Source organism: Carcharhinus amblyrhynchos, chromosome 31, assembly GCF_965287045.1.
Source record: "Carcharhinus amblyrhynchos chromosome 31, sCarAmb.v2.hapA, whole genome shotgun sequence".
In the NCBI taxonomy this organism is placed as follows: Eukaryota; Metazoa; Chordata; class Chondrichthyes; order Carcharhiniformes; family Carcharhinidae; genus Carcharhinus; species Carcharhinus amblyrhynchos.
The window spans coordinates 3054281-3077456 of record NC_137354.1 but is presented as its reverse complement, the minus strand read 5'-3'; the positions used below and the strand labels follow the sequence as shown (position 1 = coordinate 3077456).

General features: G+C 47.8%; 1 protein-coding gene across 2 annotated transcripts in view; it reads left to right on the top strand.

Annotated features, from left to right (window-relative positions):
- The window catches only part of prkg2l (protein kinase cGMP-dependent 2, like), a 50894-nt gene that overhangs the window by 7016 nt on the left and 20702 nt on the right, over nt 1-23176 (top strand). The window contains exons 4-13 of one of the 2 annotated variants that reach the window (XM_080215565.1): nt 401-506; nt 1424-1487; nt 2459-2536; nt 3917-4011; nt 6730-6798; nt 8279-8377; nt 9221-9362; nt 11400-11536; nt 19929-20018; nt 21885-22026. In XM_080215565.1, coding sequence (XP_080071691.1) covers nt 401-506; nt 1424-1487; nt 2459-2536; nt 3917-4011; nt 6730-6798; nt 8279-8377; nt 9221-9362; nt 11400-11536; nt 19929-20018; nt 21885-22026 — 1022 coding nt within the window. Of the gene's footprint in view, nt 1-400; nt 507-1423; nt 1488-2458; nt 2537-3916; nt 4012-6729; nt 6799-8278; nt 8405-9220; nt 9363-11399; nt 11537-19928; nt 20019-21884; nt 22027-23176 lie in introns of both variants that reach the window. The other variant, XM_080215564.1, reaches the window with a different exon arrangement.

Sequence of the window (23176 nt, the reverse complement as noted above, 5' to 3'; positions counted from 1 at the left end):
ACTTTTGTTGCCTTCACTGAGACAATTCTCCCTGTTCTTGAACCCAATCCCAGATGGGTAAATGGCAGAGGAACATTCTATCTCATTGTGAAGGATTTTGTGGCCGAATAGCTCTTGTATATATAAATTCTGCCTATGGACAGGTGGAGGAGATTGTCCAGGGGATGGAAGGACAGAGATGGAGGGAGGGGAGAGAGGGTGAAGAAGGGGACACAGTGAGGGAGATTGTCCCAGGATTGTGCCGTGAAGTAGATTGTCAGAAGTCCGAATCCCTTTCACAGTTTTATCACCAAACAACATGGTCTTGAGTTACCATTGGTACAAAAATGAAACCTCAGTCCTTTCCGATTTCCTTCTGTGATTGGAAGTGTTAACTGGTTCAGTGCTGTGTGTTTTTCAGCTGTGACAAAGTCTTGGATTTGGGTTCTGGATCGCCAGGTTTTCCAGAGCATCATGATGGAGACAGCACAGGCGAGAAACAAGAAATATTTCAATTTCCTCACCAGGTGAGAGAGCTCGGAGCCACTGGCTGCCCAAGATTCATCAAACACATTGTGGAGAACCAAAGCCTGTCCAGATTGGGGACTGATTATCTCACAGCTAACCCAGCGTACACTGTGCTCCAGGGAAATGAGTGTACAGATTCTACCCTGGCCATCGCTATCCTCTTTGCTGTTGGGCATTTGAAATTGGCAATAAAATATCTCTTCAAAAACAGGTGTTGGGATAGTCAGTGTTATAACTGAAGATAGAAAGTTGGGGGTATCTAGGCTTTCACATTGTGTAATTAAAAATATCTACATTGTTTCTCACTTTCCATTCCTTTGTGATCTCATTGATGGGAAGACCAAGATTTCTGAACTGGGGAATGAATGTTACAGTTTATGTGTTGTGTTCATTCACAGAGGTGGAGGAATTAGACCATAAGACAAAGGAGCAGAATTAACAGAGTCTGCTCCGCCATTCAATCATGGCTGATATTTTTCTCATCCCTGCCTTTTCCCCATAACCCCTGATCCCCTTATTAATCAGGAACCTATCTATCTCTGCCTTAAAGACACTCAATGACCTGGCCTCCACAGCCTTCTGCGACAAAGAGTTCCACAGATTCCCCACTCTCTGACTGAAGAAATTCCTCCTCATCTCTGTTTTAAAGGATCGTCCCTTTAGCCTGAGGTTGTGCCCTCGGGTTCTAGTTTTTCCTGCTAGTGGAAACATCCTCTCCACATCCACTCTATCCTCGCAGTATCCTGTAAGTTTCAATAAGATTCCTCCCTCATCCTTCTAAACTTCAAAGAATACAGATCCAGAGTCCACAACCATTCCTCCTACAAGAGTTCAGGGCTTGTTGTCTGTATATTGGCCAGTGCAAACATGGAGAATTTTCAACATTTAAAAATAAATGTGTATGTTTTTTACTCAGTGTTTCCCTACTGAAAGATTTACCTGAAGAGAAATTGTCAAAGATTGTAGACTGCCTGGAAGTTGTAAGTATAATCTTTCTCTAAATGCAAGAAACTCATTCAGTTACAGATAGAACTTAGCCCAAAATGATTAATTTTCTCTCCTATTTAATATGAGCTCTGTCAAAGGATAATCTGATGGCAAACACAGAAACAAACAAGATAGGAGGAGGAGGAGGAGGCCATTTAGCCCTTCAAGCCTGCTCCACCATTCATCACCATCATGGCTGATTGTCCAACCCAGTAACCTAATCCTGCTTTCTCCCCCTAACAAAGAACAAAGAAAATTACAGCACAGGAACAGGCCCTTCGGCCCTCCAAGCCTGCACCAACCATGCTGCCCCAACTGAACTAAAACCCCCTGTCCTTCCGGGGACCGTATCCCTCTATTCCCATCCTATTCATGTATTTGTCAAGACGCCCCTTAAAAGTCACTATCGTATCTGCTTCCACTACCTCCCCCGGCAACGAGTTCCAGGCACCCACCACCCTCTGTGTAAAAAATCTGCCTCGTACATCTCCTTTAAACCTTGCTCTTTGCACCTTAAACCTTACCCCCTAGTAATTGACTCTGGGAAATTACCTGGGAGAAAGCTGCTGACTATCCACTCTGTCCGTGCCCCTCGTAATCTTGTAGACTTCTATCAGGTCGCCCCTCAACCTCCATCGTTCCAGTGAGAACAAACCAAGTTTCTCCAATCCCTCCTCATAGCTAATACCCTCCATACCAGGCAACATCCTGGTAAATCTTTTCTGTACCCTCTCCAAAGCCTCCACCATCCTTCTGGTAGTGTGGCAACCAGAATTAAACACTATATTCCAAATGCAGCCTAACTAAGGTTCTAAAGAGCTGCAACATTGGTTGCCAATTTTTAAACTCAATGCCCCGGCAGATGAAGCTTATTAGGGTTATTTATTGTAATTATTGAGCTGTTTGTTTGTGAAGCTTCTTTTAAGTGCCTGATCATGATTTGTAATCTCTCCATATCTGTTAGGATTATTACGATAAAGGAGATTACATCATTCGAGAAGGAGAACAAGGCAACACCTTCTTCATTATCGCAAAAGGAAAGGTAAGAAGATTATCGGCATTTATTTATCTAGTTCTGGAATGTCAAAAAAAGTTTACTCTTGTGTAAAGAGTCATCAGACTCGGAACTGTTTCTCTCTCCACAGATACTGCCAGAGCTGCTGAGTTTTTCCAGCATTTTCTGTTTTTGTTCCATTCTTGTGTGATGTACTGCTTAATAATAACATCCCCTGGGGCTTCTGACAGATTGGTTGTTGTTGGTGCAGGATTGATGGCCCGAGTGGCCTCCTTCTGCACTGGAAGGATTCTATGGCTGCTGTTTTATGACTTTGCGTGGGCAAGACTGGTAAAATCCTGCCCGAGGCTAACAGAGAATTCTGTTCCGCGAGCCCCGATTCCGGAGTGAGAATGCCGGTGAAATTCCAGCCTATGGTTCTATGTTTCGTGGATTGAAGCTGTCTCTACACAGAGGCTGAAATCACACTTTGTGATACGAGTGGTGAATGAATGAACTCTTCCTCAGTGTCAGTGTGGCTCACTCAGTAACACTTTGTACCTCTGAGTTAGAATATCACAGGTTCAAATCCTATTTGAAGTTTAGAATCAAGACTTTGTGGCTTTAGTAAAAGGGGATTTATCCCTGGTGTCCTGATCAATATTTATACCTCAATCAACATCACAAAAACACATTCTCTAGCTGGTATCACATTGCAGTTTGTGGGATCTTGCTGTGTGTAAACTGGGTGTCGCATTTCCTGCATTACAGTGGTGACTACACTTTGAAAGTATTTCACTAAATGCAATTCTGAGCTTATGAAAGGTGTTATAGAAATGCAAACTATTTCTTCCTTTTGGATAATGTTTAAAATGACCAGGTGAGCATTTTTAAAGTCTGTGTGTGTGTGAATTTATTAGTGTCACAAGTAGGCTTACATTAACACCTTAGTGAAGTTACTGTGAAAATCCCCTAGTCACCACATTCCGGTGCCTGTTTGGGTACACTGAGAGAGAATTTAACACGGCCAGTGCCCCTAACCAGTAGATCTTCCAGACTGTGGGATGAAACTGGAGCACCCAGAGAAACCCATGCAGACATGTGGAGAATGTATAGACTGTGCACAATGATGTAAGCCGGGAATCGAACCTGGGTCCCTGGCACTGTGAGACAGCAGTGTGAACCACCGTGCCACTCCAAGGACAAGTAACATTCTTCCCTAACCTGATAATCTTATGGTCCATTTCATTGTACTTCTGAGCAATCTCATTGTGCTTAGATTGTGTGTGATGTGTGTGAACACACCAGTGGCCTGTAATCCCCTGTGTATGAAGTGTTTTATTGTGTTCCAGGGATGTGGTGAATTATTATATAAATACCGAGTTTTATCTGGTAACACACTGACACAGTTCTGTTGGTCTGGTACAGGTCCGTGTGACACAGACAAGAGATGGAGATGAAGACCCACAAGAAATCAAGATGTTAGGGCCTGGAGAATACTTTGGAGAGAAAGCATTAATTAGGTACAGGAATGGGGAGGGAACAAAATAGTGCTGATCTACTCTGAGCTAAACAATTACAAATGATACTTTAATCTGTGCAAAGGCCTCTTTCAGAAGAAAACATTCTGGAACATTCTTCCTCAGTGTATGGGCTGTGGGAGCTCATAACCAGTTCCCCCTCCGTCCCGTTCCTCCCCCCATTGGACTAACTGCCCTATCAGCTGATATACAGATACTTCCGGCAATGGGAAGAGACTTCAGCTGGAATTTTACCACCGTTCCCGGAATGGCAGCGAGTGCAGCTCGCAGAGCGGAATTCTCCATTGGCTTCCGGCGGGATTTTACGAGTCTCGTCTGAGCAAGATCGCAAAAAATCAGCCGATGTCCCATCCTGTCAGAATGTTAACCAACTGACACATTCTAATTCTTTACAGTTTCCTTCAAGAGGAAAGTGCAAAGGTACAAGGAGAATGATTACTTCACCCAGTCAGGATGTGGGACCTTTAATCACAGGCCATTCCTCAAGGGAGGACTGTGAAAATACAATCGCAGTAAGGTATCAGACGGATGTTTAGGTTGTGTTGTATATTCAGAGCCTCCATGCTGCTGGTGTTTGTTTATCTGGGTTTCCTGATACACACAGTTATTACAGGACAATATCACTCCACAAATCCTCCCTGTCTTGAAGTGTAACAAAGTGAAAATAAGTGAAAAGTCAAAGAACAACAAAAAACAAAAGCAGGCTAATAAATGTGTCCATTGTCCGGATCGCAGGCCTCCCACTCACTGTAACTTTGCAATTACAGATACCTCCAATTCTGAACACAGTTCCTTTATTTACTCCCTCCTCCACTGCTCACACAGACTCATTGATCGAAGCTGCTGTTCTCCCAGGCACTAATGTCAGTGTTCGGGCCATGCCCAGGGAATACTTCCTCACTTACTGCTGTCAGGTTGGGATAAGGAAACCTCACAACACCCAGAAGCTGAATAGATCAAAGAGAAAGCAATTTCGATCGTACATTGAGATACAAAACAATTTGTCCTGACCTGAGTTGTTCACTGCTGATACGTCTGTGTGTGAGATTAGCCAAGATAAAAGGGACCTTGGTGTGTTTGTCCACAGATCTCTGAAGGTGAAAGGGCATGTTAGTAAAGTGGTGAAAAAGGCAGACGGCACACTCACCTTTATCAATCGAGGTATAGATTAAAAAGCAGGCAAGTCATGCTGGAGTTGTATAGAACTTTGGTGAGACCACAGCTGGAGCACTGTGTGCAGTTCTGATCTCCACATTAATCAGAAGGATGTGATTGTGGAGGGAGTGCAGAGGAGGTTCACCAGGATGCTGCCTGGGATGGAACATTTCAGTTATGAAGAGAGGTTGGGTTGTTTTGTTGGAGCAGAGAAGACTGAGGGGCGACCTGATCGAGGGGTACAAGATAATGAGGGGCATGGACAGAGTGGATAGGAGCAGCTGCTCCTCTCAGTTGAAGGGTCAGTCACGAGGGGACAGAGGTTTAAGGTGAGGGGCAGGAGGTTTAGGGGGAATGTGAGGAAAAACATGTTTTACCCCGAGGGTGGTGAGGGTCTGGAATGCGCTGCCGGGGAGGGTGGTGAAGGCGGGATGCCTCCCATCCTTTACAAAGCACCTGGATAAACACTTGGCACATCAGAACATTCAGGGCTCTGGGCCAAGGACTGGCCGATGGGATTAGGTGGGGGTTCAGGTGTTTCTAACGTGTCAGTGTGGACTCGATGGGCCGAAGGGCCTCTTCTGCTGAATGATTCTATGACTCTAGCCAAAAAGATTAAGGAGTTTACTGAGTGTCCATTTAATGGTTGTGACAATAAGTTGTGAAGTATATCACTGACCTTTCAGACCTGTGTTTGATCCTCTTCCCCAATACATCTCTGTCACCATCTTCCCTCGCTTTCTGTCAGTGTGTTTGCTCATGAAAATGTAGAAAATCAAACACCCCATTACTCACTGCAGTGGGATTTAGTCTTTGATTCACTGTAGATATGAATCTGAGGAATTCTTTCTGAATAACAAGAAAACAATTCTTAATCTAATCCAATTACCTGGGGCAGCATTGCAAATTTCCTGAGGTTGTCCCATAGAGAAGGTGAGTGTTAAAGATGTTCGTGGTTTCTCTGTACTGAATGTGTGCAGCATTGGGATAAACAAACAGATTGGTTGTGACGTGAATAATTTATCAGGTTTAGGCACCAATGTTAATTTTCCCAGTGCTGAGCTGGCAGGTTTTGTGACACAGTGGTTAGCACTGCTGCCTCACAGCGCCAGGGACCTGGGTTGGATTCCCAGCTTGGGTCACTGTCTGTGTGGAGTCTGTACATTCTCCCCATGTCTGTATGGGTTTGCTCTGGTTTCCTCTCTCAGTCTGAAAGGCGTGCTGGTTAGGTGGATTGGCCGTGCTAAATTCTCCCTCAGTGTACCCAAAACAGGTGCCAGAGTGTGGTGACAAGGGGATTTTCACAGTAACTTCATTGCAGTGTTAGTGTAAGTGCACTTGTGACTAATAAATAAATGAGCTTCTTTCTGAAATTATACATTTTTTAAAATCAATTAACTTATGAAATGTAATGAGTTTATGTTCGGAAGGAAAAGTAATGTTTTAATTGTGGGAGAGTTAAAGAGTGTTTAAACAGAGTAAAGAGTGATTCAGTTCTGGTCAGATTGTGTTCCCAGATTCTCAATCTCCTCTTTCTTTACACAGTGAGGATCTCCGCTCTGCAAACATAATCGCAGAAGATGATGACACACAGTGCTTGGTGATAGATCGTGAGTAAGTCTCACTGCAGAGTCAGCTTTCCAGCAAAGTGACCCCCTGTGTTACTGCAATTTTAAATAGTATTTTCAATCTTGGTGTGAACACAGAATCAGGTGGCTCGGAGTTTTGGGATGACTGGGATTCCCTTCCTTTCTGGAGAGCCGGAAGGAGAGGACCAGCCAAAAAAGAGCCAAATGGCAACATTTTATTTCTCCTTTCTAAGAGTTTAATAAGATGTAGACTGGGATTTTCCAGCCCTGCTCACCCCAAAACCAGAAAATCACACCCAGAGTCAATGGATCTTTGCATGGTCCATATCCCACCTGCTATAATTCCCATGGTGGGTGAGACAGGAAATTCTGCCTGTGCTGTGAATCAGGGTAAAAGGATTGATGTGAAAAAGAGAATTTTGATTATTGAATTTTTATGTATAAAATAATAACCTTCATGGAGACAGACAGTTATTCGCGTACATTAAATTTATCGAATCAAAAGACATTTACAAATTTATCGTTTTAATCGCAAAGCAGAAAAGAGTATGACTTAGCCCTGAACATGACTTAAAATCACCTCCTTCAGCATCAAATAACACATCCCAAACTGTTTCACAGGGATCAGCAATAACAACCCTATTGTCATTTTATAACAATGATTTCATGGTCATCGTTCAACTTTTAATTCCAGAATTTTGTTGAAATCAAGTTTCACCAGCTGCTGTGGTGAAGTTTGAACCTGGGTCCCCAGTGAAACCAGTGACAATCCCACTGCTCCACCACCCCCTCCTCAGTCACAGCCTTCTGTCCATAAATCTGATAGACTGGCCAGGGCTGGCATTGAAATCCCCCAATGTTTAATATTTTTGTTTCTTTCCGGGTAAAGATTCCGATAGATTCCCAAATAACCGTGCAGCAGCGAGGGAATTCCAGAGAAGAATGTTAGTGATTGGAGGAAGCTCATCACCCAGCTCAGGTTTCCCTCCGTTTACACGTTTATTCTGAGGCACCTGCCAATGATGTGTAGAGAGCTCCCTCCAAACACTGATGTCCTTCTCCAATATCTGGAACTCTCTCACTGCTGTATAGCTATTTGTTGGTTCTGCAAATTTAACAACTTGAGATCTGAATGGGGCTGTGTAGCTGCCAATCCTTCCTGATGTCAGAGTGTCGGAAAATATGGGCCAACGTTTGTACCGTTCCTCAGAGTGGCTGTGTTTGTGACTGTTTCCATTTCCCAGTTGGAAGCTTTTCCTTCTCTCAGCCAGTTTTATTGGACAGAATGTGAGTGAGTGCAGCAAAGGAAAATGTGAGGGAAATGCACATGATCCCCAAAAAATGAGTAGACATGACCTTCATATCAGGAAATTAAAATGAATGCTAATTATCATTACCGTGCAGTTTCATTCTAATTTCATGAGGGAATTAACGTGACCAGATTAAAGATTTGTTTGAAATGTGTGAGTCCATACATTGAGGTATGTTTTTGATTGTGTCCTCAGCATCTTTAACCAAATGGTTGGTACGTACGAGGAGCTGCAGACAAACCTGAAGGAATATGTGGAACAACTGTCCCGGAGTGACAAACAGAGGAATACAGCGTCAGTATCCTCCAATCATTCCTCACTGTTCAGCTCCGGGCTGGGACAGCGAGCTGTTAACTTGGTGTACTCATTTACAGCAGGTTTTGTGAAGTTACAGCATTAGTAGAGATGTCCTTGTGCCCCTCAGTGGTTGGTATTCCAGCCTCCCAGTCACAAAGTTGTGGGTTCAAGTCTTAAACCAAGGAGAAATGAGCCAAAAATATTTACTTCCCGATGTCCACTTCCAGTTTCTGTTGGCTTTGGGTTTATACGGAGAGGTTGTTGCTGATATTTGATGTAACGATTGCTTTTGATTGCTCTGTATTTCAGATCAATAAGACATAGGAGCAGAATTAGGCCACTCAGCCCATCGAGTCTGCTCCACCATTCAATCATGGCTGATATTTTTCTCATCCCCATTCTCCTGCCTTTTCCCCATAACCCCTGATCCCCTTATTAATCAAGGACCTATCTCTGTCTTAAAGACAGAAAGTCAATAATGGAGCATCCACTCAGTGACCTGGCCCCCACAGCCTTCTGTGGCAAAGAGTTCCACAGATTCACCACTCTCAAGTTGAAGAAATTCCTCCTCATCTCTGTTTTAAAGGATCGTCCCTTTAGCCTGAGGTTGCACTCTGTGGTTCCAGTTTTTCCTACTAGTGGAAACATCCTCTCCACGTCCACTCTATCCAGGCCTCGCAGTATCCAGTAAGTTTCAATAAGATTCCCCCTCACCCTTCTAAACTCAACGAGTACAGACACAGAGTCCTCTACTGTTGCTAATGGTCACTGCCTCCATTAAATTTTGTTTCCCTCACTTCACTGTCACTGAGAATAACTGGAATTCTTTTTATTCCCCAGGCCCCTGACGTTTGCTTCCTCCGAGTGCAGTGAAATCCTGCGGCTGAGGGAAAAGGTGGCCAGATTTTCAAACTCATGCCCTTTCAGAAACTTTGACATCATTGCCACTCTGGGCATGGGGGGATTTGGACGTGTGGAGTTGGTAAGTGGAAGGGAAAGTGATGGAGGATGCTGGGGAATAGATGGATAATGAGGTTATAATTATATATCCATAATGACAATTTATTCTTGGACATTAGTCACCCATCCCCTTCTCAGCTTAAAAATACACAACACTGTCCTGTTCATTAATACATCCATTCAATCTGCTTCCAGTTGCAGGGATATGTATTTACATTTCTTAGACTTGTTTTGGATCATTAATAACTGTCAGGGGGAGAAAACTATTAACCATTCTGTTGTCTTGGGCAATATTTTTATAGAATTACTCGTTGCATGAACATTTAAAAACATTCCTTCGTCACCAATGTTGTCCAAACCTGTGTGTTTTTGCCTCTGTAGCAAATAAACACACAAAGTCAACTTTAAATACTTAAACACAATTTCCTTAATCCTGCAGCTACCGCGATTTCCCTAGGATACCTCCCTACCTAGGGTGCTGCCAGGACTGGATGGTTTGAGTTATAAGGAGAGGCTGGATAGACTGGGACTTTTTCCTCTGGAGCGTAGGAGGCTGAGGGGTGATCTTATAGAGGTCTATAAAATAATGAGGGGTATACATCAGCCAGACAGTCAATATCTTTTCCCAAAGGGAGAGGAGTCCAAAATTAGAGGGCATAGGTTTAAGGTGAGAGGGGAGAGATACAACAGTGTCCAGAGGGAAAATTGTTTCACACAGAGGGTGGTGAGCGTCTGGAACAAGCTGCCAGAGGTAGTAGTAGAGGCAGGTACAATTCTGTCTTTTAAAAAGCATTTAGGTAGTTACATGGATATGATGGGTATAGAGGGATATGGGCCAAATGCGGACAATTAGGAATAGCTTAGGGGTTTTAAAAGAAAGGGCAGCATGAACAAGTTGGGCTGAAGAGCCTGTTTCCGTGCTGTAATCCTTATAGACGGTCATAGAATCATATGGTGCAGAAAAGGCCTTTCAGCCTATCAAGCCTGCACGGACAACATTCCCACCATATGCCTGTAACCCCTCATACGTACCCCGCTAATCCCTCTAACCGACACATCACAGGACAGTCAGGGCCAATTTAACATGGCCAATCCATCTAACCACATATCTTTGGACTGTGGGAGGAAACCCACACAGACACGGGGAGAATGTGCAAACTCCACACAGACAGTGACCCAAGCCAGGAATCGAACCCAGCTCTCTGGCGCTGTGAGACAGCAATGCTAACCACTGTGCTACCATGCCACCCCTGTGACGATGACTCTGTGTAAGTACTTTAACAGCAGTAAATACTTGCAGTGCAGAAACCAAATACTCACTATCTGTTACTGTACTTAAGGTTGATTTCCACTTGCAGTTAAAACCTGGCCAGGATTTTGTTGTCACATGGAATCAGTTCTTTGTTCTCTTCACGTTCCAGATATTATCTCTCGTTGTGAGCCTGGTTCCTGGATTCTGGCCTTTCTAAACAAACTCTTTGTGTTAGCAGAGTTAAAACTCCAACCAACCATTGGGATCCAGCCAGTGAATTGATCAGAAACCCCAATTGCATCATTCGATTAGGCCAATCAAATACAACCAGAATAATGTCATTGGGTCACTCCAGAGCTCATCTCTGGGCCCTGAAAGAACATATTATTTACATTCTAATGCCCGGATAAGGAACGCCCGCTCCGAAAGCCCATTCCCTACTCATCCCTGCCAAGGATAAGCTGTTGAATCCAACACTTTCTGTCCTTTGACAAGTTCCAGGCCACTGGCCACAAGAAATCCCAGCACTGTGAAAAAATACAACTTCACCAAAACATTCAGGTTTGTTTGATTGAAGATCTTTCTCCCTTCAGCCAGTGTAGCTTCTCAGATATTTATCTTCAACATTTTATTGGGGTCTCCAATTCAATGTTTTGTGTTCAGTTTCCTGTTGATTAAGCTGCTTCACCTGGAGTTTGACCCCTATTAGTCTGAGTATCGTTGTAAGATGTTTGATAATGTGTCACGCATTCACTGCACAAAGATGCAAGCCATTAAATTGTGGTGGAAATTCTCTGAAATCTCCAGGTGAAACTGAAGGATGAAGATGTCACCTTTGCTTTGAAATGTATCAAGAAGAAGCACATTGTGGAGACTCGACAACAAGAACATGTTTACTCAGAAAAGAACATCCTTCTTCAGACCAAATCCCCATTTATTGTGAGGTCAGTAAAGCTTCATTCACAGGACAAGATCATCAACAATCAACTGCATGCTATCCGATTGTTCACAAAATTAACTATATAAATCTGTGTGTGTGTGTGTGTGTGTGTGTGTGTGTGTGTGTGTGTGTGTGTGTGTGTGTGTGTGTGTACACACATATGTCTGTGCATGTGTATGTGTGTGTGTTTATGTGTGTGTATGTGTGGACACATGTGTGTGTGTGTGCACGTGTGTGTGTATACGTATGTCTGTGCATGTGTATGTGTGTGTTTATGTGTGTGTATGTCTGAGAGTGTGTATGTGTGAGTGTATGTATATATATATACGTGTGAATGCATGTGTATGTGTGTGCGTGTGTGTGTATGTGTGCATGCAAGCATGTATAAATGCATTTTTTTATTCATTCATGGGACATGGTTGTTTAAATTTATTCATTATTGTCACAAGTTGGCTTACATTAACATTGCAATGAAGTTACTGTAAAAATCCCCTAGTTGCCACACTCCAGTGCCTGTTTGGGTACACCGACAGAGAGTTTAGTACGGCCAATGCACCCTAACCAGCATATCTTTTGGACTGTGGGAGGAAACCAGAGCACCCGGAGACAACCCACACAGACACAGGGAGAACATGCAAACTCCACACAGGCAGTGACCCAATGTCGGGAATCGTACCTGTGAGGCAGCAATGCTAACCACCGTGCCACTGGCTGGCCAGAATTTATTACCCATCCCTAGTTACCCCAGGGCAGTTGGGAGTCAACCACATTGCTGTGGCTCTGGAGTTACATCTGGTAGTCCAGACCAGGTAAGAATGGCAGGTTCCCTTCCCTAAAGGATGTTTCTGACAATCAACATTGGTTTTATAGCCACCAATAATTCACAATTCCAGATTTTTTTTATTGAAATCAAATTCCTCCACCTGCTGTGACAGGATTCGAACCCAGGTCCCCAGACATTAGTTGAGTTTCTGGATTAATAGTCCAGCGATAATACCACTAAGCCATCACCTCCCCAATGTGTGTAGAGTTGTGTGTAAGTTTGCATCTTTAAGTGTGTGTATTTGTGTGGAGAACTTGTGTCTGTGCAGTTAGGATTGTATATAATACAAACAGAAAGTACTGGCAATACTCAGGAGGTCATTCGGTATCTGTGAGAAAAACAAAGGCAACATTCCAGGGAGGTGGCCTTTTATCGGACATTCTCTCACCACAGACGGTCCCTGAAACTGCTGAGTGTTTCCAACATTTCCTGTTTTTTATCAGATTTCCAGCACCTGCAGAATTCAACTTTCCGTCAGTGGGTGCGTGTCGGTCAGTGGGTGTGTGTCGGTCAGTGGGTGCGTGTCGGTCAGTGGGTGCGTGTCGGTCAGTGGGTGCGTGTCGGTCAGTGGGTGTGTGTCGGTCAGTGGGTGCGTGTCGGTCAGTGGGTCTGTGTCGGTCAGTGGGTGTGTGTCGGTCAGTGGGTGCGTGTCGGTCAGTGGGTGTGTGTCGGTCAGTGGGTGTGTGTCGGTCAGTGGGTCTGTGTCGGTCAGCGGGTGTGTGTCGGTCAGCGGGTGTGTGTCGGTCAGCGGGTGTGTGTCGGTCAGTGGGTGTGTGTCGGTCAGTGGGTGTCGGTCAGTGGGTGCGTGTCGGTCAGTGGGTGCGTGTCGGTCAGTGGGTGCGTGTCGGTCAGTGGGTGCGTGTCGGTCAGTGGGTGTGTGTCGGTCAGTGGGTGTGTGTCGGGCAGTGGGTCTGTGTCGGTCAGTGGGTGCGTGTCGGTCAGTGGGTGCGTGTCGGTCAGTGGGTGCGTGTCGGTCAGTGGGTGCGTGTCGGTCAGTGGGTGCGTGTCGGTCAGTGGGTGCGTGTCGGTCAGTGGGTCTGTGTCGGTCAGTGGGTGCGTGTCGGTCAGTGGGTGCGTGTCGGTCAGTGGGTGCGTGTCGGTCAGTGGGTGCGTGTCGGTCAGTGGGTGCGTGTCGGTCAGTGGGTGTGTGTCGGTCAGTGGGTGTGTGTCGGTCAGTGGGTGCGTGTCCTTCAGTGGGTGTGTGTAGGTCAGTGGGTGCGTGTCGGTCAGTGGGTGTGTGTCGGTCAGTGGGTGTGTGTCGGTCAGTGGGTGCGTGTCGGTCAGTGGGTGCGTGTCGGTCAGTGGGTGTGTGTAGGTCAGTGGGTGCGTGTCGGTCAGTGGGTGCGTGTCGGTCAGTGGGTGCGTGTCGGTCAGTGGGTGTGTGTCGGTCAGTGGGTGTGTGTCGGTCAGTGGGTGCGTGTCGGTCAGTGGGTGTGTGTCCTTCAGTGGGTGTGTGTAGGTCAGTGGGTGCGTGTCGGTCAGTGGGTGTGTGTCGGTCAGTGGGTGTGTGTCGGTCAGTGGGTGTGTGTAGGTCAGTGGGTGCGTGTCGGTCAGTGGGTGTGTGTTGGTCAGTGGGTGCGTGTCGGTCAGTGGGTGTGTGTCGGTCAGTGGGTGCGTGTCGGTCAGTGGGTCTGTGTCGGTCAGTGGGTGCGTGTCGGTCAGTGGGTGTGTGTCGGTCAGTGGGTGTGTGTCGGTCAGTGGGTGCGTGTCGGTCAGTGGGTGCGTGTCGGTCAGTGGGTGTGTGTCGGTCAGTGGGTGCGTGTCGGTCAGTGGGTGTGTGTCGGTCAGTGGGTGCGTGTCGGTCAGTGGGTGCGTGTCGGTCAGTGGGTCTGTGTCGGTCAGTGGGTGTGTGTCGGTCAGTGGGTGTGTGTCGGTCAGTGGGTGCGTGTCGGTCAGTGGGTGCGTGTCGGTCAGTGGGTGCGTGTCGGTCAGTGGGTGTGTGTCGGTCAGTGGGTGCGTGTCGGTCAGTGGGTGCGTGTCGGTCAGTGGGTGCGTGTCGGTCAGTGGGTGTGTGTCGGTCAGTGGGTGCGTGTCGGTCAGTGGGTGTGTGTCGGTCAGTGGGTGCGTGTCGGTCAGTGGGTGTGTGTCGGTCAGTGGGTGCGTGTCGGTCAGTGGGTGTGTGTCGGTCAGTGGGTCTGTGTCGGTCAGTGGGTGCGTGTCGGTCAGTGGGTGCGTGTCGGTCAGTGGGTGCGTGTCGGTCAGTGGGTGCGTGTCGGTCAGTGGGTCTGTGTCGGTCAGTGGGTGTGTGTCGGTCAGTGGGTGTGTGTCGGTCAGGGTCGGTCAGTGGGTGTGTGTCGGTCAGTGGGTGCGTGTCGGTCAGTGGGTGCGTGTCGGTCAGTGGGTGTGTGTCGGTCAGGGTCGGTCAGTGGGTGCGTGTCGGTCAGTGGGTGCGTGTCGGTCAGGGTCGGTCAGTGGGTGTGTGTCGGTCAGTGGGTGCGTGTCGGTCAGTGGGTGCGTGTCGGTCAGTGGGTGTGTGTCGGTCAGGGTCGGTCAGTGGGTGCGTGTCGGTCAGTGGGTGTGTGTCGGTCAGTGGGTGTGTGTCGGTCAGTGGGTGTGTGTCGGTCAGTGGGTGCGTGTCGGTCAGTGGGTGCGTGTCGGTCAGTGGGTGTGTGTCGGTCAGTGGGTGTGTGTCGGTCAGTGGGTCTGTGTCGGTCAGTGGGTGTGTGTCGGTCAGTGGGTGTGTGTCGGTCAGTGGGTGCGTGTCGGTCAGTGGGTGTGTGTAGGTCAGTGGGTGCGTGTCGGTCAGTGGGTCTGTGTCGGTCAGTGGGTGCGTGTCGGTCAGTGGGTGTGTGTCGGTCAGTGGGTGTGTGTCGGTCAGTGGGTCTGTGTCGGTCAGTGGGTGTGTGTCGGTCAGTGGGTGCGTGTCGGTCAGTGGGTGCGTGTCGGTCAGTGGGTGCGTGTCGGTCAGTGGGTGCGTGTCGGTCAGTGGGTGTGTGTCGGTCAGTGGGTGTGTGTCGGTCAGTGGGTGCGTGTCGGTCAGTGGGTGCGTGTCGGTCAGTGGGTGCGTGTCGGTCAGTGGGTGCGTGTCGGTCAGTGGGTGCGTGTCGGTCAGTGGGTGTGTGTCGGTCAGTGGGTGCGTGTCGGTCAGTGGGTGCGTGTCGGTCAGTGGGTGCGTGTCGGTCAGTGGGTGCGTGTCGGTCAGTGGGTGTGTGTCGGTCAGTGGGTGCGTGTCGGTCAGTGGGTGCGTGTCGGTCAGTGGGTGCGTGTCGGTCAGTGGGTGCGTGTCGGTCAGTGGGTGTGTGTCGGTCAGTGGGTCTGTGTCGGTCAGTGGGTGCGTGTCGGTCAGTGGGTGCGTGTCGGTCAGTGGGTGTGTGTCGGTCAGTGGGTGTGTGTCGGTCAGTGGGCGCGTGTCGGTCAGTGGGTGCGTGTCGGTCAGTGGGTCTGTGTCGGTCAGTGGGTGCGTGTCGGTCAGTGGGTGCGTGTCGGTCAGTGGGTGCGTGTCGGTCAGTGGGCGCGTGTCGGTCAGTGGGCGCGTGTCGGTCAGTGGGTCTGTGTCGGTCAGTGGGTGTGTGTCGGTCAGTGGGTGCGTGTCGGTCAGTGGGTGCGTGTCGGTCAGTGGGTCTGTGTTGGTCAGTGGGTGCGTGTCGGTCAGTGGGTGCGTGTCGGTCAGTGGGTGCGTGTCGGTCAGTGGGTCTGTGTCGGTCAGTGGGTGCGTGTCGGTCAGTGGGTGCGTGTCGGTCAGTGGGTGCGTGTCGGTCAGTGGGTGCGTGTCGGTCAGTGGGTGCGTGTCGGTCAGTGGGTGCGTGTCGGTCAGTGGGTGTGTGTCGGTCAGTGGGTGTGTGTTGGTCAGTAGGTGTGTGTAAGCCATCCTGTCTTTAAGCTGGGGATTATTACATTAATGAGTGAATCCTAATCATATCCAGATGTTCTGTGACACTGTTTTGGGATTTTGTCAAACAGCGGTTTGAGAATTCACCACACAGCATTCCCGTATCACCAAATAATCATTGAAGCAGAGATTTCAGTCCAATGTAATCATTGCACATTCGTGTCTTACCCACAATAACGCTGGAAATCTGAAATAAAATCAACAAATACTGGAAATGCCCAGCAGGTCAGGCAGCAACTGTGGAGAGAGAAACAATTCTCCGATCTTTCATCAGGATGGGAACAGACTTTAAACGAGTCCGGAGCGAGGGAGAGGGGAATGTGGATCATCGGGGAAAGTCAGTGCTGAGATAGATGGCAGGAGAGATTCAGTGACAAAATGGGTGATGGTGCAAGCCACAGGAAGATGGTAATGAGACAAGGAAATAGAATGGTCCCTGAGCAGAAACTCAGGGGCAGACTTGTAGGATGAACAAGAGTTTTCAGCAAAGCAATCATTCTGTTGAATGGGTGATCCAGAACTGTTTGATTTGCTCTTCAGACCAACTACACTGCAGTTGTGGATTGACTGAAGAAATGAGTATTGGGCGCATGGTGGCACAGTAGTTAGCTCTGCTGTCTCACAGTGCCAGGGACGTGGGCTCAATTCTGGGTGTTTGTGTGGAGTTTGCATGTTCTCCCCGTGTCTATGTGGGTTCCCTCTGGGTGCTCCAGTTTCCTCCCACACTCCAAAGATGTGCGGGTTAGGTGGATTGGCCATGCTAAATTGCCCCTCGGTGTCAGGAGATTGTTGGGGTAAATATGTGGGGTTATGGGGATAGGACATGGGTGGGATTGTTGTCAGTGCAGACTCGATGGGCCGAATGGCCTCACAGAATCATAGACTCCCTACAGTGCAGAAGGAGGCTCTCAAATTCATTGTTTTGTGTTCAGTTTCCTGTTGATTAAAATGTAAGATGTTTCATCTGGTGTTTTGCCGTAACCCCACATATTTATCCTGCCAATCCTTTTAACCTACACACCCCAGGACACTAAGGGGCAATTTAGGGGCAATGCACCTAACCTGCACATCTTTCGAGTGTGGGAGGAAACTGGAGCACCCGGAGGAAACCCACGCAGGAAACCCACGGGGAGACCGTGCAAACTCCACACAGATAGTGACCCGAGCCAGGAATCAAACCCGGGTCACTGGAGCTGTGAGGCAGCAGTGCTAACCACTGTGCCACCACACTGCCAGTCTTCTGTATTGTTGAGATTCTATGGAGGTAGTCGAATAAATTCTCTGTTTCATTGCGTTTAATAATTTCCCACATCAATGCAGTAGAAACATAGAAACATCGAACATTACAGCACAGTACAGGCCCTTCGGCCCTCGATGTTGTGCTGAGCTATGTCCAAACCCAAGATCAAGCTCACTCCCTATCATTCTGGTGTGCTCCATGTGCCTATCCAATAACCGCTTGAAAGTTCCTTCATTATCACAGCAGGCAGTCCATTCCACACCCCAACCACTCTCTGAGTGAAGAGGATACTTTGTAAAAACAGTGGGTTTTCTCCTGCTCTCCTTTTCCAGCCCACACTTTGGCTTCAGAGTTAGCTCGATGTTAAGTCCTGTCTTCCTGATGAATGTGCTGGAATATTTAGGGGTAAAATGGTGACAGTCATCTTGAGGAGACAGGATTCTGACTCTGACACGTACGCACCCCAACACTTGCTGTCAGTGCGCTGAGACTATTGTTGTTTAAACCAAATTGGAGCTTGTCATTTTCAGCTGTCACCAAAAAAATTCAGAAATGTCAGATGAAAATGAATTGTTCCTCCAGCTGACAGAGAAAAAGTTAATTAATTTTCAATGGATTGTGTCATTGGGAGCAAAACCTTCTGTTGCAGCTGCTTGTATAAGAGTATAGCAAAGTTTTTCATCATGGAATATTTTAAAATAATTTGAAACTAAAAGGGTAAATACCAATTATTATAGACAGTATTAATGTACCGATCAATCCAGAGGCTATAGTGGATATTTCACTCTTTTGCAATGATCCTATTAGTTCAGAGAAGAAATAAAATGCATTTGTGTAGCGCCTTTCCACATGAACTGCGATTTCTTTCCAAGTGGCGATGGTGTGTGTGTGACTCACAGTTGTTGGTCTTTCCAGGTGTTTGTTCTTTTTGGTGGCTGCAACTGTATAGGGCATTAGTAAGGCCACACCTGGAGTACTGAGGGCAGATTTAGTGTCCTTATCTGAGGAAGGAGGTCTTTGCTACAGAGGGAGTGCAGTAATCCCACAGGCCAGCACAGAGCTCTGGAGGCACCGGTTCAAGTCTCACTGTGGCAGCCCGTAAATCTGGAATTGAAAGCTAGTCTCAGTGATGGTGACCATCAAACTATCATTGAGTGTTTCAGAATCCTATCTGGTTCACCAATGTCCTTTAGGGAAGGGAATCTGCTGTCCTTACTCGGTCTGGCCTACATGTGACTCCAAAACCACAGCAATGGGGGCTGACTCTGGAATGGCCGATCCAGCCACTCACCTCAGGGGCAAGTAGGAATGGGCAACAAATGTTGCTCTTACCAGTCTTGCCCACATTCCATATTAAAAAAACACTGGACATCGGTCGATGAGAAGTGATTCACTTGGAATGTAAACGCGACTTGACTGTTTATCTGAAGCCGGTGTCTCTCATTACTAGTGAAGAAGGTCAGTTGTGCTAAACATTATCAATGTCTGATAAATATTTTCTCTTGCCTTTCTCAGCAGTGACCATTTCTTTTCCTGTATTTTCACCACGTTGACATGTTGAAGGGTTGGAGATTCTGTTGGTTCTGTTCAACTGGGCAGTTAGGTTGGTTTGGCAGGTTTACCAGTTCTATTTGCCATCCAGTATATGGGCACCATTAACATCGCCAGTTCCCAAGCTGGTTCCCAGGAGAATAATGAGACCCGAGTGGGCAGCAGGGCACTGAAGGAGATATGAGGAAAGGTGGCAGAACGAGCTTGGTCAATGAATGAGATTTGACAGAGGCCTCGAGAGGAGGGGAACGAGGTAGCAGGGCAGCAAATGAACAGAAACAACTGATTCAGCCCCAGAAAACATAGGAAATAGAAGCAGGAGTAGGCCATTCGGCCCTTTGAGACTGCTGCACCATTCATTTTGACCATGAGCCTAGGGTTCACCATGGATAAGCATAACCCCCAACAAACAGCCACTGTCCACAGGGTAGATGGGGCAGGAGGACCGGGGAGCAGGGGAAGGAACAGGGGGTTTCTCCCCAACTCCAACAGGCTGATATAGAGTCATACAGCACAGGAAAGGCCCCTCAGCCCATCAAGTTAGAACCCGACGTCATTTCTTTAAGTTTATTTTATTAGTGTCACAAGTAGGCTTACATTAACAATGCAATGAAGTTACTGTGAAAATCCCCGAGTCACCACACCCCGGCGCCTGTTCGGGTACACTGAGGGAGAATTTGGCACGGCCAATGCACCTAACCAACACATTTTTTGGCCTGTCGGAGGAAACCAGAGCATCTGGAAGAAACCCACGCAGACATGGGGAGAATGTGCAGACTCTGCACAGACAGTGACCCAAGGCCGTAATTGAACCCGGGTCCCTGGCGCTGTGAGGCAGCAGTGCTAACCACTGTGCCATCATGCAATGGAAAATGAAGCTAACCATTACACGATGGTTTGATGTGAGGCATTATTAATTGATTGTCTAACCTTTAGCTTCTTATCCCTTCCAGGTTGTACCGAACTTTCCGTGACTCCAAGTATGTGTACATGCTCCTGGAGGTGTGCTTGGGGGGAGAGCTGTGGAGCATTCTCCGTGATATGTGAGTGAATCTCTGTTTAACGTGCTTAGTATAACAATACAAACAATATGTAGCAAAGTGGCACCGATGTTTTAGACAAGCAACAACAACCGGAATAGAACTTCTGCTTCATTTACTCAGAGTCCGTTAACAATAACTCCTTTCAATCTTCAGCACCACACCTCAGGAAGAATATTTGGGCCTTTGAGGGAATGTTAGATTCACTAGAGGGAAGCTGGAATTGAAAGGGTTAAGTTAGGAGGGCAGTTTGTGAAACCCTTTGGAATTTAGAAGGATTGCGGCTGGTCAAATCCAGCTGCTTGGAATGATTCATTCAGATCGATGAAGGGAAACAAGTTCCTCTGGCGGGGGTGGGGGTGAGTGCAGAATGAGGGGCTCCGTCTTAAAATTAGTGCCACACAAGGGTGAAATTAGGAAGCAGCTTCACAACAAACAGAGTGGAGCCTGGAAACCTCTCCCTGAAGCTCTCTGAATGATAGGGGGTGTGGGGGGTGGGGGGGTGGGGGAGCGGTGCAGAGGAGGGGGGGTGGGGTGGTGGAGGTTGGCTAATAACAAATGGGTGGGAGAGTTAGGTTCCTTATGCTGCACAGCTATAGGCAGCAGTGTAAAGCTGAGTACATCACAAACAGCAATTTGGGACTTTTTGCAGAATCCCTACAGCAGAAAGCCAATTGGACCATCGAGCCTGAACCCACAACAATCCCACCCAGGCCCTATCCCTGTAACCCCACACATTTATTTATCCATTATTTTTCTCATCCCCATTCTCCTGCCTTTTCCCCATAACCCCTGGCCCCCTTATTAATCAGGAACCTATCTATCTCTGCCTTAAAGACACTCAATGACCCGGCCTCCTCTGTGGCAAAGAGTTCCACAGATTCCCCACTCTCTGACTGAAGAAATTCCTCCTCATCTCTGTTTTAAAGGATCGTCCCTTTAGCCTGAGGTTGTGCCCTCTGGTTCTAGTTTTTCCTGCTAGTGGAAACATCCTCTCCACGTCCACTCTGCCCGTTGCTTTAGAGTCCATGTTTTTGAGGTGAATAGCTGGTAACCCAGCAGCCAAACTAAAATTCAGGCAAGGGGGATATGAGTTCACTTTTCCACACATTAGGGTTTCGGACTGGGGGCTCCATGAAGTTAAAGTGCCCATAAAACTGTTCCTGAAGATCAGATAGCCCAGATTGATGGGGATTGCCGTTGTGTGTTGAACAAGAAGAAACCCCAGCCTCCACAGGGGAATCTGAACCCAAGGTTAACCCTGACTCCTCACACATCAGGTGTGAAGCTTCCTCCTTCACAGGTCAAACTGTCAAAACCATTCTAGGCTAATGGATCATCTGAGTTTTTTTTATTCATTTGTGGGACATGGGTGTCGCTGGCTGGCCAGCATTTATTGCCCATCCCTAGTTGCCCTTGGACGGCAGTTGAGAGTCAACCACATTTGCTGTGTCTCTGGAGTCACATGTAGGCCAGACCAGGTAAGGACAACAGATTTCCTTCCCTAAAGGACGTTAGTGAACCCAGATGGGTTTTCCTGACAATGGTTTCATGGTCATCAGTCCTAATTCCAGATATTTTTTATTGAATTCAAATTTCACCATCTGCAGTGACAGATTCGAACCCGAGTCCCCAGAACATTAGCTGAGTTTGTGGATTAATAATCTAGTGATAATATCACTAGGCCATCACCTCAACCATTAGCTGCCGTAGACACAGAATGTTCGGTACATTAACAATAACACACACTAAAGAGCAACAGCAATAACTTCCATTTATATAGCACCTTGGACACAGTGACAAAGACTAAACACAAATAACCAGGTTTCTTTCTCCCTGTCAAAGCTGAGTTTGTAACTTTGTTTTCAGGTGTTTTTTTGAGGAATCGACAGCGCGGTTTTGTGTTGGGTGTGTGGTGGAAGCCTTCGATTATTTGCACAATCGGGGAATCGTTTACCGGGATCTCAAACCGGAGAATTTGCTGCTGGATTCAGATGGATATGTGAAAATGGTATGTCCGCCTCCCAGGCCACATCTGACCATGTTATTCACCCACTAGGATATGGGAACATCAGACCGTTCGGCCCTCTAACCTGCCCCACCAATCAATGTGATTATGGTTGAACTTTGACTCCAGTCCACCTGCCCCGCCCACTCCCCATAATGATTCGATTCCCCGAGAGACCAAAATATCTGTCCATCAAACAGCCTCTTTCAAACACTGACACCTGGAGAGAGCTTTCCTTCGTTCAAACCTCAGGGAAAATCCCATCTGAAGTGAGAGTTGCCAACCCTGACTGCTTGTGTTCATAGAATCCCTACAGTGCTGAAGGAGGTCATTCAGCCCATCGTGTCTGTACCAACCACAATCCCACCCCGGGCCCTATTCCTGTAACCCCACATTTTAATCCCCCCAACAGTAGGATTTAGCAGGGCCAATGCACCTAACCAGCACATCTTTCAGACTGTGGGAGGAAACCCAGGCAGACATGGGGAGAAAGTGCAAACTTCACACAGACAGTGACCCAAACCAGGAATCGGACCTGTGTCCCCGGCACTGTGAGGCAGCAGTGTTAACCCACTGTGCCACCGGGAATGGAACCCGGGTCCCTAGCACTGTGAGGCAGCAGTGTTAACCCACTGTGCCACCGGGAATGGAACCCGGGTCCCTAGCACTGTGAGGCAGCAGTGTTAACCCACTGTGCCACCGGGAATGGAACCTGTGTCCCTGGCACTGTGAGGCAGCAGTGTTAACCCACTGTGCCACCGGGAATGGAACCTGTGTCCCTGGCACTGTGAGGCAGCAGTGTTAACCACTGTGCCACCGGGAATCAAACCCGGGTCCCTGGCACTGTGAGGCAGCAGTGTTAACCCACTGTGCCACCAGGAATGGAACCTGTGTCCCTGGCACTGTGACGCAGCAGTGTTAACCACTGTGCCACCGGGAATCAAACCCGGGTCCCTGGCACTGTGAGGCAGCAGTGTTAACCCACTGTGCCACCAGGAATGGAACCTGTGTCCCTGGCACTGTGAGGCAGCAGTGTTAACCACTGTGCCACCGGGAATCAAACCCGGGTCCCTGGTGCTGTGAGGCAGCAGTGTTAACCCACTGTGCCACCAGGAATCGAACCTGTGTCCCTGGCACTGTGAGGCAGCAGTGT